This window comes from Carlito syrichta, unplaced genomic scaffold (assembly GCF_000164805.1).
Source record: "Carlito syrichta isolate Samal-C Ts95f unplaced genomic scaffold, Tarsius_syrichta-2.0.1 Scaffold142580, whole genome shotgun sequence".
In the NCBI taxonomy this organism is placed as follows: domain Eukaryota; kingdom Metazoa; phylum Chordata; class Mammalia; order Primates; family Tarsiidae; genus Carlito; species Carlito syrichta.
In genome coordinates this window covers 68,306-83,057 of record NW_007086676.1, presented here as the reverse complement: position 1 = coordinate 83,057, position 14,752 = coordinate 68,306, and the positions used below count along the sequence as shown (strand labels likewise).

Below are 14,752 nucleotides of genomic sequence, written 5' to 3'. Positions count from 1 at the left end.
TCAGGTTGTGAGTGGTGTATTAAAGTCCCCAGTTATTATGGTGTTAGAGTCAATGTCTTTCTTTAGTTTTCCTAGAAGTTGCTTTATGATGTTGGTGCGCCTATGTTGGGTGCATATATGTTTATGATAGATATTTCTTGTTGATGGAGTGAACCTTTTATCATTATGTAGTGGCCCTCTGTATCTTTTTTAATTTTTGATAGCTTAAACGGTATTTTGTCTGAAATTAGGATCGCGACTCCTCCTTTCTTTTGTGTTCCATTCGCCTGAAAATTTGTTTCCCATCCTCTTACTTTGAGTCTGTGTATGTCCTTTCTAGTGAGATGGGTCTCTTGAAGGCAGTATATTGTTGCCTGGTGATATTTTATCCATTTTGTCATTCTATGTCTTTTCAGTGGTGCGTTTAGTCCATTCACATTCAGACTAATTATTGAAATGTGAGAGTTCATCCCTATCATGGAGTTCTTATTGAGTTATTGTTCTTCCACTTGGTTTTTTCTTTTTTCTTTTTTTTTTTTTTTTCTCTTTCTTTTGCTTTTGGGGTTGGTTCGTGTATATTTTATTCTTTTCCCTGTACTCTTGTGAAGAACGTTGTTCTTTTTTCCTTTTCTTCTGTGTTTAGTACTTTCTTGAGTGTTTCATGTAGAGATGGTTTTGTGGCTGCATAAGTTCTTAGGGATTGGATATCTGGGAAAGATTTTAATTCTCCCTCACTGATGAAGCTTAGCTTGGCTGGGTAGGTTATTCTTGGTTGAAATTGTTTATCCTTTAGGACTTTGAAGATAGGGCTCCAAGCTCTCCTAGCCTGCAGGGTTTCTGCAGATAAATCTGCTGCTATTCTGATTGGTCTTCCATGGTGGGTGATCTGGCCTTTTTCTCTTGCTGCCTTTAGGATTTTTTCTTTTGTGCCTACTTTATTTAGGCGAATTATTATGTGTCTAGGAGTTGGTCTTCTCATTTGTTGTCTTGCGGGGGTTCTCTGAATCTCTTGTGTTTGAATTTTTGTATCACTGATTAGATAAGGGAAATTTTCTTGAATGATCTCGTGGAAAGTTTGTTCCAATGTGGTCTCTGTTTCTCTTTCTGCCTCAGGGAGTCCGATTATTCTTAGGTTAGGCCTCTTGAGGTAGTCACTCATCTCTTGAAGGTTTTGTTCTGTCTTTTTTAGCTTATTTTCTGTGTTTTTAAGAGTTTGGGTTATTTCTACATTTTGGTCCTCAAGCTCTGAGATTCTTTCTTCTGCTTGGGTAATTCTGCTTTCCATGCTTATCAATTTGTTATTTCATTCACAGTATTCTTTATTACTGTTATCTCATATATCAACTCCTTCCTAGTTTCTTCTTGTGTCTCCTCAATTCTTTTTAGTCTTTCCATTATTGTTTTGATATCTGCATTTGCATTTGAGACCCTTCATTCTGGGGACTTTTCATTGTTTGTATTCCAAAGTCAATTTTCTCAGTGTCTGCTCTCCCAGGCGTCTGGGAGAGACCCATACTCTTCTTTTGGTTTTTCTTCATTTCTGTAGATTTTTCTCCCTTTCCCCCTTTCCCTCCCCCTCTTCAATTCTGTTTTTGAGGGAAGGTGGGGTTGTTTTTATTTCTCTTCTGCAATGACCTGTTCTTCCTTATGAGGGTCTTCTGGTTTTGTTCACTTTTCCCTCTGCTTTACAGTCTGTCTATTCAGCAGTTTGCAGTCTTGGTCCCTAGATTTAAAAAGGGGGCATATAGAAGAGGAAAATAATGGAGGAAGGGGGGTCAATAGGGAGTTAGAAAGAGAGAAGCGCGAGAGGGAAAACAGATATACATACCATCTATCAGGTGAGAACGAGACACAGGGCTGGGAAGAGGTGAAGAAAGACACGTAAGAAAGAGTACTGATAGCTACATAGTACTAAAGAGTACTTAAGGAACACAGAGACAGGGCAATAAAATTGAGAAACAGTGTAAGTCAGAAGGTAAACAACAAACGTGATCTAAACCAACAGTTACAATGATAAAATCATAAGTCAAAATGAGCGAAAGAGAGAAGTGCGAGAGGGATAACAGATATACATACCAGCTATCAGGTGAAAAACAGTCACAGGATCGGGAAGAAGTGAAGAAAGACACGTAAGAAAGATTGCCTAAGGAGTACTGATAGCTACACAGACACGGGTCAATAAAATCGAGAGACAGTGTAGGTCAGAAGGTCAACAACAGACGTGATCTAAACTAACAGTTACAATGATAAAATCATAAGTCAAAATAAGCGAAAGGGAGAAGTGCAAGAGGGAAAACAGATATACATACCAACTATCAGGTGAGAGAGAGACACAGGGCTGGGAAGAAGTGAAAAAAGACAGGTAAGAAAGATTCCCTAAGGAATACTGATAGCTAAACAGAGACAGGCCAAAAAAATCAAGAAACAGTATAAGTCAGAAGGTAAACACCAAACGTAATCTAGACCAACAGTTTCAATGATAAAATCATAGGTCAAAATAAGCGATCAGACTAGAGTCACTTCTGTGATCTCCGATTCCAGCCTCTCCCTTTTGTTTTTCGTTGCAGCATAGGGGTGGGGCTTTGTCTCCTGTTTCACACTGTTGCCTTAGGAGCTGAGTTAAGTTTGTTGCTAGGTGGGCGGGGCAATGGGAGTCTCTGCCTGGAGAATGGCAAGGCAGTTTAAGCAGGTCTGTTTTTCTCCGCTTGTCTGGGTCCTCTGGCTTGGGGTCTCACGCTGTGTGCCTCAGCCAGAGTAGACCCGGAGTTCCAGAGCTCCAAAGTTCCAAAAGGCAGGCTGTAAATGACGAGAGTGGCACTGGGTCCCTACAGAGTATTCAGCCAGTAATGGAACCGGTGTCTCTGAGGGGCGGGCGCTCAGAGCCTCCCTGTGCGACCTGCGGTGCCGGGTGCCGGGCCGGGGAGAGAGCTGGAGGGAGCAGGGACCCAAAACTTCCCCGCACGCTGCAATACCTGGCCTTAGGAAATGAGGTAAAGTTTGTTGATAGGTGGGCAGGGCAATGGAAGTCTCTGCCTGGAGAATGGCAAGGCAGTTTAAGCAGATCTGTTTTTCTCCGCTTGTCTGGGTCCTCTGGTTTGGGGTCTCACGCTGAGTGCCTCAGCCAGGGTGGACCTGGAGTTCCAGAGCTCCAAAGTTCCAAAGGGCAGGCTCTAGACAGCGAGAGTGGCGCTGGGACCCAACAGAGGACTTCAGCCAGAAATGGAACCAGCGTCTCTGAGGGGCGGGTGCCCAGAGCCTCCCTGTGTGACCGGCGGCTTGATGCCGGGTGCCCGGGCTGGAGACAATGCAGCCGGGGAGGGATCTGGAGGGGGCTGGGGCCGGAGACTTCCACACACGAGTAGAACGGCAGCAGTGGGGGGAGGGGCGCAATATCTGGCCTTGCGTGGGACTGAAGTTCCCGGGCCTGCCCCCAGCGCGGTTGGTGGTGGGCTGGGGGATGGGGGTAGCGAAGTGATAGCCTTTTTGGGAACTCACGTTCAGAGAATCTCACCAGTTCACCTATGCCGTCGCCATCTTGCCCCGTCTCCTAGACTTTACTTTTAATTCCTTTGGACATATACCCAGAAGTGGGATTGTTGGATCATATGATAATTTCATTTTTAGTTATTTGAGGTTAATTACTCAGTTAACAATTATCAACCATACTGCTATTCATAGAAACTGCACCACTTCAAATTCTCACGAACACTGCACAACAGTTCTAATTTCTTCACATTCTCAACAACACTTCTTCCTTTTTCCCTCCCTTCCTCTCCTCTCTCCCTCCCTCTCTCTGTCTTTATTTATTTTGTTCTAGTCAGGGTCTTGCTCTGTCCTCAGGCTGGAGTACCACTATGATGGCTCGCTGCAGTTTGGACTTACCAGGCTCAGGTGATCCTTTTGCCTCAGTCCCCTGAGTAGCTGGGACTATAGGTGTATGCCACCATGTCTGACTAAATTTAAATTTTTTATTTTTAGAAATAAGATCTGGCTATGTGGCCTAAGCTGGTTTCAAATTCTTGGGCTCAAGCAGTCCCTCATTGTTCTCCCAAAGTGCTTGGGAATACAGGTTTGAGCCACCACGCCCACGCTTCCTAAAAAAAAAAAATACTATCTTTATGGGTGAGAAGTGGTATCTTATTGTGGCTTTAATCTACATTTCCATAATGATTGGTGAGATTGAGCATCTTTTCATGTATTTATTGAGCCTATTTAAGTACTCTGCTTGTTTGTTGTTGAATTGTACACTTTTTTTTGTACGTTTTTTTTTTAAATCCTGGATACTAGCCCCTTATAAGATGTATGACTTGCCTTACTAGATGTATGACTTGCCAATGTTTTCTCATATTCTATGAGTTGCCTTTTCACTCTGTTGATTGTGTCTTTTATTGCCCAGAACGTTTTCTTTTTTTAAAAAATGTAGTCCAATTTTTCTATTTTTACTTTTGTTGCCTGTGCTTTTGGCCTCACATCTAAGAAATCATTGCCAAATCCAACATGATAAAGCTTTTCCCTATGCTTTCTTCTAAGAATTTTACAGTTTTAGCTCTTATGTTTAGGTCTTTGATCCATGTAGAGTTAATTTTTTTATATGGTGTAAGGTGAGCATCCAACTTCATTCTTTTGCATGTGGATATTCAGTTATTCCAGTGACATTTGCAAAAAGACTGCTCTTTCCACATTAATAGGTCTTAGCATGTTTGCTGAAAATCACTTGAACATATATGCAAAGGTTTATTTCTACAATTTCTGTTCTATTTCAGTGGTCTATATGTCTGTTTTTATGTCAGTCCCACAGTGTTTTTATTATTAAAGTGTGAAATAAATTTTGAAATCATGAACTATAAAAACCTCAAGCCTTGTTTGCTTGTTTTTTTCCAAAATTGTTTTGGCTATTGGGGTTCTTTTGAATGGCTTTTTAAAAAATGACTACATTCAACAAAGTGAAGGTTTTGATAGGGATTGCATTATATCTGTAGACTGTTTGGGACAGTTTTAACATCTTAACAATATTGTCTTTCAATCCATAAACACAGAATCTCTTTCCGCTTATTTATGTATGCTTTAATTTCTCTCAACTACATTCTATAGTTTTCAAGGGACAAGTCTTCACATCCTTGGTTAAGTTTACTACTAAGTATTTTTTTTTTTTTTTGATGCTGTCGTAAATGGAATTGATTTTTAAATTTTCTTTTTGTCTCGTTTATTGTTAGTGTATGGAAACATTTTTGATTTTTGCTTATTTATTTTATACCCTGAAACTTTACTGAATTCATTTAGGTGTTATACGTGTGTGTTTGCAGAATGTTTAAAATTTCTAAATACAGAATCATGTTGTCTTTGAACAGAAATAGTTTTAATCCTTTTCCAATTCGGGTGATGTATTTATTTATTTATTTATTTACCTAATTTTTTTGATTATGACTTCTTGTACTATGTTAAATAAAAGAAGCGGGGACAGACTGCTTTGTCTTGTTGCTGATCTTCCAAGAAAAGCTTTCAGTCTTTTACCATTATAATGTTAGAATGCAGTCTTATTGTGCATTGTTAGGAAATAATAGATATATTTGTTCCATGGGCTGTTATCTAGTTAACATCATTTGAGTCACTCCAAACATAAAATTCTCCTGATGAAAGAGCTATATATTGGCTTCACTTTAAGCAGAAACTCATTTTTCTATATTTTCCTAGGTTACACATCTTTTCAACATGTACTTGCTAATTGAGAAACATATCTGATCTCTTACTTAGAAGTGTACTTAAAAATTCCAGTTTGTTATGAAATCTAAAAAATAACCATGCATTTTTTAAATTGAAATATTTACATGTAAACTCTGTCTTGTGTTTTGCAGAAGATGCTTATAAGACCCAGGTCAGGATTGACAATGAGCCAGCGTATTTGGACATTTTGGACACTGCTGGCCAGGTAGGTGATTTTCTTAAGTCTTTCAAATCTCTGAGACCATTTTATGTTTAAACCTCAAATAGATTTAACACAAATGAGTAAGAACAGATTTGTGATAGCAATCGGGAATTAAATTGAAAGAGAATTGGCTTAAAAATGTTATCCATTACTCACCAACCACAATTTTTCAAAATGTTTTCAATTTTCTGAATATAAAATTATACATGTAATTTAGCCAATAAAATTATTAAATTAATAAAATAGTGTATTATTCTCTCTCATAACTCTGTTCCATATTCTATTTTATACTCTATATTCTATTTTGATAATGATTTTTATTATAGAATTTTAGAAGAATATATAAAAGAAAGGTCTGCTTACCAAATATGTTCATGGAACCAAGACTAAGGAGACAATTTGATGGAATATGACAGAATCAGGATTTAACATTACCTAATATATTAGTTTGCAAACTAGTTGAAAAGGAGGAGAAAAAAGATTATGCTATACAAATAAAGATAAAACTAAAATACTACACCACAATTATAAGTAAATTGTGAGAAAATATACAGCATCAAAAGATCTCAAAATCCTTGCTGTATTTAGAAGGAGGATAGGTGTTTTTTTAACATCAAATTTTAAAAATAATATTATTATAAATATAAATATATATATTAAATGCTGGACAAGCTCCATATAACTTAAAAACAAACAAAAGGGAAATGGAAGAATAGACAAAATGTTGTTAATACAATATGAAACAGAAAAGAAAGAAAAAACAAGGTAAAGAGGATGTATAATATAATACATACATATAAAAATACCAGAAATTAAAATAAATTGAAATGAATCTCTTTCAGAATAAGCTAGTATTGTCATTGTCATATTTCATAATATAATAACATTTATTTTTATTATTTTATTTTATTTTATTTTTTAATTGGAGTCTCACTCTGTCACCCAGACTGGAGTGCAGTGGCCGCTCCCGGCCACCACAGCCTCGCCTGCTGGGCTCCGGCAATCCTTCTGCCTCAGCCTTCCAAGTAGCCGGAATTACAGGCATGCGTTACCATGCCCGGCTGATTTTTTTATTTATTGTAGAGATGAGGTCTCACTGCCCAGGTGAGTCTCGAACCCGCGGACTCAGGCAATCCACTCACCTCAGCCTCCCAAAGGTGCGGGATTACAGGCTGAGCCACGGAGCCCGGCTATAATAACATTTAAAAGACAGATAAAAGTACAGAAAGATGGAAAATCAAAGAATTTTTTAAAAGTAGTAAAATGTAACCAAACCAAAGGGAGGCAAATCAAGCAAAATAGAATTTGTGCACAAAGTATTATTAAAGTATATATAAGTGCTAATTTGTAATGAAAAACACTATCAAAACTATTTTAAAATTATAATCTGTAATAATCTGGTCAAATGGACAGAGCTGAAAATAAAACATTTTATAAATATAAAATTATATACAGTAGAGAGTTTTAATGCTCTTTGGTGAGTAAGTATTGAATCAAAAGTTAGTAGAATTGGAGAAACTTCAAAAACACATTTGACTTAAATGTAATGCTGTCATCAATATGAGTAAGGGTTCTTTTCACATACACATGTTGTTTATGTATTTTAATTGGTTTCTAGTCTAATTGCAAGGAATGTGGTTTGTAGTGATTGATTATTTGATGTACGTAGACTTTTGCTTTGTGGGTTAGAATGTGATAATTTTTTATAAAATGTATATTTTGGTGGTTACCTCTTGTGGGCAAAGAGGAGAAATTGGGAAAAAGAAAGATACAAAGTAGACTTCACCTGTATGTATAATGATGTATGTTTTATTAAAGTTCTAGTTGAATATAAGAAATTACTAATAGTTGAAGAACTAGGTGATGTATACTCAGGTCTTCATTATATAATTTCCATTGTACTTAAAGATTTGAATAATTTAAAAACATTTTGTTTTGCCTGAGCCCACAGATTTGAGACCAGACTGGGCAGCATGGTGAGACCTCATCTCTACAATAAATAAAAAATTAGCCATGTGTGGTAGTGCACGCCTGTAGTTTCAGTTACTTGGGAGGCTAAGGCAGACGGATTGCCTGAGCCCAGCAGGTCGACGTTGGGGTGGCCGTGAACATGGTCTATGGAGTAAGACTCCAACTCAAAAAAAACCCTAAAACACACACACAAAAATAAAAAACACTGCATTAATTGGAATATTGATAGTGTGTGAGCCATGAGGAATAGGCATTCTATTTCTATATTTATGAGTTATATAAAGGCTATTTGATATCTGTATATTAACAAACTCACTTGTTTCCAGGGACGTTTGGACAGTGGGCCTATTGGGAGGAGACTGTTAAAGCCTTTGGTAATATTTAGAATGGAAAAAGTTATTTCAGTTATTTGATAGGGCTGTTTTATCTAAGGGGAAGTCTACTTGTTTTTCAGAACTAGAGGCCTACTTGGAGCACTGAGTAGGTTAAATTCCACTCAGTATAGTAGGGAGTTTATCACCACTGTAATCCTCAAACCAAAAAAGACTGTTTTGGGAAACCGTTTTGGGAAAAGCTGCAAGACTGGAAATTCTCAACTAGAATTACACTTTGGTAGAAAGTGAAATCCTTCATCTGTTGAATGGTCATTCAGACTCGCTGGTCCCAACATGATGCTAATGTAATGGCGAATAGCCAGTATATTTATCTTCCCCATTGATATAGGCTTGGCCTTGTCATTGCTTAGGTCAATAGAGTGCAGGCAGATTAGACAATCTGCTGGTATTGGGCCAAAGTCTTTGGGGGTACTAAATGTACTTCTGCCACTCCCCAAGAGAAGAAAATGTTGCAGGTCGCCCTTGGTACCCGGAGAATGAGAAAACTTGAAAAGGTAACCTAAACACAGCTCAAAGAAAGTAACAAAGATCTGCCCCACACATCATCCAAACTTGTGAGCTAGAGAAATCATGAATACTAGTCATTTTACGCCCCTGAGTTTGAAGTGGTTGGTCTTGAGGCATTATTGTGGCAATAGGTGATCAATATGGCTTAGTAATGGAGCAATTGTTAGTTCAGTATGGCTGGAGATAAATAATACTACTTGTTTGTGGGTGAAGTGGCGAGTGATGAAAGATAAATCTAAGTCTGAGAGTGTATGCTTTGGTAATATCAAGAAACTTGCAAACACACAAAATGATAAAGCTATTAAATTTGCATACCTTTAAATATTTTTTAATCCTAGTCTCAAATACAGCCAAACATAGTCAGGAGTACATCAGGCTAAACAGATGGTAATGTGTTGGCTTCCAAACTATTATTAAACCCTTACATGCAGGAGGTGGTCTATTCAGTTGATTTAGCAGAACTTATGTTCTTTTAGGGAACAGGAGACAACCACATTGAAATATTTTTAATAATATTACCTGTTTTCTTTTTGGTACTATTAATTTCCAACATATGTTATATTTCAACATATCTCCTCTCCTTACAACAAACCCAGGAGGTAGATAGAAAAGCTATTATTAATGTCACCACCTAGAATTTGCATAAAGCATTACACAGAGAAATGAAATGACTGTCCTCTTGGTGGCAATATTGGAGGCCAAGTCTCAATGTGTTTCATGTTTGTGCTTGTAGGAAAGAACAAGTAATATATTTTCTTTGTCCATTGCAAGGATCATGGCTGTCAGCGCTATAACCAAAGATAGGGACACAGTAACAATAGATAAACATAGTTCTTTTGTTAAATAAAAGCTTTACATGACATGAGAACTTTCCAAAATGAAGACACAAAGACCTGTGGAGAACTGTGTATTTTTGTGCTCAGATTTGATGAAGAGAGAAGTCATGTCAAGTAAGATTGGTAAGAAAAAGAAAGGGGATATGACATAAAAGGTAATAAACTGGGAGAGAACTCACCAAGGCCTGCGTTTTCAGATTCTTTTTTGGCCTCTCTTTACAATATTCCTTTCCTCTGAGTATAGGCCAGACACCTGCCAAATGAGGATCTCCAAAAGAGATGTAGTGGGAGAAGTTCAAAAATACTTTTTGTCTTTTGAGGTATTCTCAATTTTCAAGGTGCCATGGTTTAGGGTAGCATGTTCTGCATCTCATCATGCTGTACATGAACCTTGAAATGCCATGATAATCCCAAGGAAGAAAAGTTGGGCTTCACTAAATCTTAGATTAAAAAGAACTTTTACTCTAACCATCCTTCCTGCTTTTCAATTATTTTTTTCAGTGCTTAATTTTCTCACCAAATGCTCATTAAGCCTATGTTTGCTGTCCTTCATTGGTCAAGATTTCTGTTTTTTAGAAGCAGACAAGCACTGCTTTTGTGAAACTTAATTATTAGAGATTTATGTGGTTTTTTTTTCTTTTGTAATGAGCTAAAAATTTCTTCATAGTTTCTATATATTGGTTCCAAATCTATCCCTTGAAAAAGTTATTACTCATTTTATAAATGGAAAAATGAAGGCTCATAGAAGTTTTATGATTATGTAAGAGATTGTAGCAAATTCTTAAGCCAGCTGTGACTAGAATCCATTCACATCCCCATTCTTACTCCCCTTATTTCACTTATTTCATGGAAGAACTTAATGTGTACCAGGGACTGACACAGGACAAGAAAATTAAGAATAGAATAAAATTGCATCTCTCCAAAATGCTTGAAGTTTGGGCAATGGTGGCACACTAAATTAAAAACTTGGGCAAATTATGATAAGGACTATGGTAGATGTATATACGTTTTGAAAATAGGTTATCTCTGATACCTAAAGTATCTAAATCAAAACTTCATGAAGAGAAGCTTAAAAAAAAATAACAAGAGGATTGGCACCTTGGCTCACACATGTGATCCCAGAACTTTGGGAAGCCAAGGTGGGAGGATCCCTTGAGCCCTGGAGTTTGAGACAAGCCGAGTCAACACAACAAGATCTCATCTCTACCTCCCCCCAAAATAAATAAATAAAAAAAAATTGCCTGCAGTTCCAGCTACTTGGGAGGCTGAGGTGAAAGGATCACTGAGCCCAGAAAATTGAGGCTGCAGTGAGCCATGATCATGCCATTGCACTCCAGCCTGGGTGATAGAGTGAAATGTGGACTCAAAATGATAATCACAATAACAATAATAAGTATATTTAAGTGAAACTCTAGCAAAAAATATATAGTAATTTCAATTTAATAATAAATTTATTGAGTCATTCTCATCCTTCTTAGAAATAATCAAAGTAATTTTCCAAATACCTGATTCCTTTTTTTTTTTTTTCACCTGCTAACATATCCAATGACTGAAACTCCCTACATATAGGCCTTGCCCGTACCTGGCTCCTGCCTGGATTAAATCATTCTGGAACAAAGGAAAACACAGTTGTAATTTGTTATTCAATTTAGTCCCTAACAAATTCTGCAATCAAAGCAAGTCCCTGAGCTAATCTAGAACTAATTTACTCATCTGTGAAATGATGGAATTAGACTTGATCTCTAAAGTATCTTCCAGATGTAAACACTGATTTTCTAAATTACAACTAGCCTGCTTTTTATATAATTCTTCTCAAAAGCTCAAACTACTTTTTAGCCACAAACCATGTTTTTTCTTTTATTTCCCCCTAGTTTCTAGGTTATCCCTAGAGAGAATATTTTAGGGCATGATAATGTCTTTGGGAATCATCCCATTCCAAAAATGACTATGAAGACTTTAAGGTACAAAAACCAAAACCTCGCCTAGAATTGTTTCCACACTAAAAATAAAGTTCTGAGAATAATGAAGAGTTTCTATTAGAAGGATGCTTAGGATAGCTCCTCACTAATTATATCCTAGTGTCTACACACAGGTCCCAACTCTTCATTCAGCTTTTATTACACTGTGTTAGTTTCGGTTACTTGATATATGCTGACTAATTTACTAAGAGTCAATGTAAGCAATATCACATCAGAATGGAAAGACATGAGAAAGCAGGCTTTCAGAATGGTCCCAATCTTCAGTTTACCAAGAGCTTTTTTCAATTGGATGCATTCCTACTAGGATGATGACACTAAGGAAGTGCAGAGATTTCTCCTCTTTTTCTGCTACATCCTCCAGTGTACTTCTCATTGATGCATACTCAACATCAGACTCTAATACAGATTTCCTATAACAATAACCCTAAAATGTGTATTCCCTCCATGTACCTCTCAAGTTACTCCATGCAGGTATCACTTAGTCCATTTAGAAGTAAGACACATTTTAAGAAACCCTTCCAACTCTAGAAATCGGACTTTATCAGAAAGATTTGCTATATAGTCATAAGAAATATATGAGAAAAAACTAAAAACAAATTTTTAAAAATAATATTTAAATATATAACCAGATATTTAAGAGTGAACTGACACGATCAGCACTGCCATTAAAAGAATCAGCAAAGGCCAAGCCAGCACTAACTATGGAAAAACGGAGCACTTTTACAACCATACTCACATTCTCATCTGAAAGAACTAATCAACAGCCTTTGATCTCGGAAAATAGGACAAGGTCATGGTGATCCATTGTGTTGGGTTTCAGATGCTTGAAAACAGTGTGCTATTAACATTACTGCAAACAGATGGTCATGAATTCTGATTTTCCAAGGACATTCCTAGTTGGTACCTAGCAATTCATGCTGTTTAATTCTTTATTTAACAGTGCATTTCACTGAAAAGTATTCAAGTTTGAAGGATAACTTACATAGTCATCCAAGTTACAAACTACCGGTGCTCTTCTTCAGCACAGTGGCTCTAAAACATGGCTATAAAACTGCCTTTTATTTAAATATGCAAACTGGAAAAAGAAACTTATTATAATAAGCAAGACCAGAAGCCAGGAGTCAAACAAAAATAATTTATCGTAGCCAAAAAAATGTCAAAAATATCCACAAAATAAAATGTTTATATTGTTTTTTAACTCGGTTATAGCAAAGGAGACTCTCAGGTTATATTTCTGGGTCTATTTGATATTGGTGTCAGATATAGCATGCTGGTTGCCTATTTTTATTCAGCTGATGATTTTGAGAACTACATTTCAGAAGTGGGTTTCTGGAAGCAAATATTTTAATAGTAAAATAAACTGACAATTTGTAGTCTAAGAAAAAGAAAATTTTAAAATACAAGATAGAACACAAAAAATATCTTAGAAACGTGAATCTTGGATCATTTGCTGCAAAGGTAAGCATTTCTACAACTAGGTGTAATAATTATATTCATAAATAGCAGTATTAAACTATTATTCATTATTCATTATTATTTGGCCATTTTCTCCTAAAGGAGACAAAAATTGTGCAATTTAGAAAAACATTTACACAAAATGATTATTTTAAAGTATGTCTTAAGGGCTAATACGTCTATTGACTCAGGGGAAAAAAAATTTCTAGAACATAAACTATAAGAGAATTACAAAACATTTACAGAAGCCAATCACAATATTCTTAATAATTTTGTATATTTAAGAGGCAACTAGCTGGGCTCCGTGGCTCAGCCTGTAATCCCGTGCCTTGGGAGGCTGAGGTGAGTGAATTGCCTGAGCCCGAGGGTTCGAGATCCACCTGGGCAACTTGGTGAGACCTCATCTCTACAATAAATCAAAAAAATTAGCCGGGTGTGGTAGCGCACGCCTGTAGTTCCAGCTACAGTTGGAAGGTTGAGATGAAAGGATCGCCGGAGCCCAGCAGGTCGAGGCTGCGGTGACCGGGAGCGGCCACTGCACTCCAATCTGGGCGACAGAATGAGACTCCAGCTCAAAAAAAAAAAAAAAAAAAAAAAGAGGCAACTATGTGAGATTATATGTTCATCTGTACATATCTGTCTCTATATGTGCATTTCACATTTTCAACATGGTTTACAATGCTGGGATAATTGTTCCATAATAACAAATAAAATAAAGGAAATAAAATCACTTGAAGAAATTATATTTTCGCTTTTTCACGTTAAGAATATAGTTGCAAAACTGAAGAAATGTTGAATTTCATTACCATGTATTTTGCATATCACCTCTTTATCTTTTTCTCATAAATAGTGAATGTCCTTATCAAAGCATTCTTTTAGCATCTAATTACTCATCAGTGTGATATGTATAACATTAAGATTTCTATTTTTCATTTATATTTTTAGCTGAAACTTGGCAATTTCAAGATTCAACTTGCCAAATTTAAAAAACCTTGGTTTATAGTTGGCGTAAAAGTACTAACTAAAATGACGACCAAGATGCTCTAAAGTATACTTTTCATAGAAATAGTTGGAAAGCAGAATGTCATTCAATGACCTAATTACTTGTACCTCAGTTTACTGGTTGCCATTAATTCACAGCATGTCCTTCAGTACTCTGTTTTTGGCGTGGACAATAACAGAACTTTGCATCCTGTAATTACTGCTGGGCCACTGTGCAGACAGAACTTTCACTATAAACAGTTCCCAGCAGAAACTCTGCAGTCAATTTATGAATGTTTCTGTTTAATGTCCATGTAAATTGCTATAATTATGGATGCTAAAAACTAGAAGGTACTTTAGAGGGTCATATATTTCAATTTCCTCAGTTTACAAATAAAGACACTGGGGCTCAGAAGAGTTAAGTGGTTTATCGATGGTTATGTGGATTCTAAACGCCGAAGTTGGAGTCATCCTAGCATTATGCCCATGGGTCATTTCTAAAATCATACAATGAAATGGCTATATTACCTCTCCTAAAAGCTGTTTCTGTGAGATTGAATATGCTGGACTACCCCTGAGTGGTGGTGCTTGCTATTACTTTTTTGACAATGTCAGTGACCTTATGATTAAAAGAGACATATTTGGAAACTAGTACAGAATACAGGCAAGAACAATAAATCAAATATTTATTGTTCATCATGGAGGAATCTGGAAAAACAAAAAAAA

General features: G+C 36.6%; 1 protein-coding gene across 1 annotated transcript in view; it reads left to right on the top strand.

The window, feature by feature from the left end:
• Positions 1 to 5,831: 5,831 nt before the first annotated feature.
• The window catches only part of LOC103251373 (GTP-binding protein Rit2), a gene marked incomplete at its 5' end in the record, with an annotated part of 56,984 nt that continues 48,063 nt past the window's right edge, over positions 5,832 to 14,752 (top strand). The window contains one exon of the mRNA XM_008049947.2: positions 5,832 to 5,905. Within this exon, the coding sequence (XP_008048138.2) occupies positions 5,832 to 5,905 (74 nt within the window). The remainder of the gene's footprint in view (positions 5,906 to 14,752) is intronic.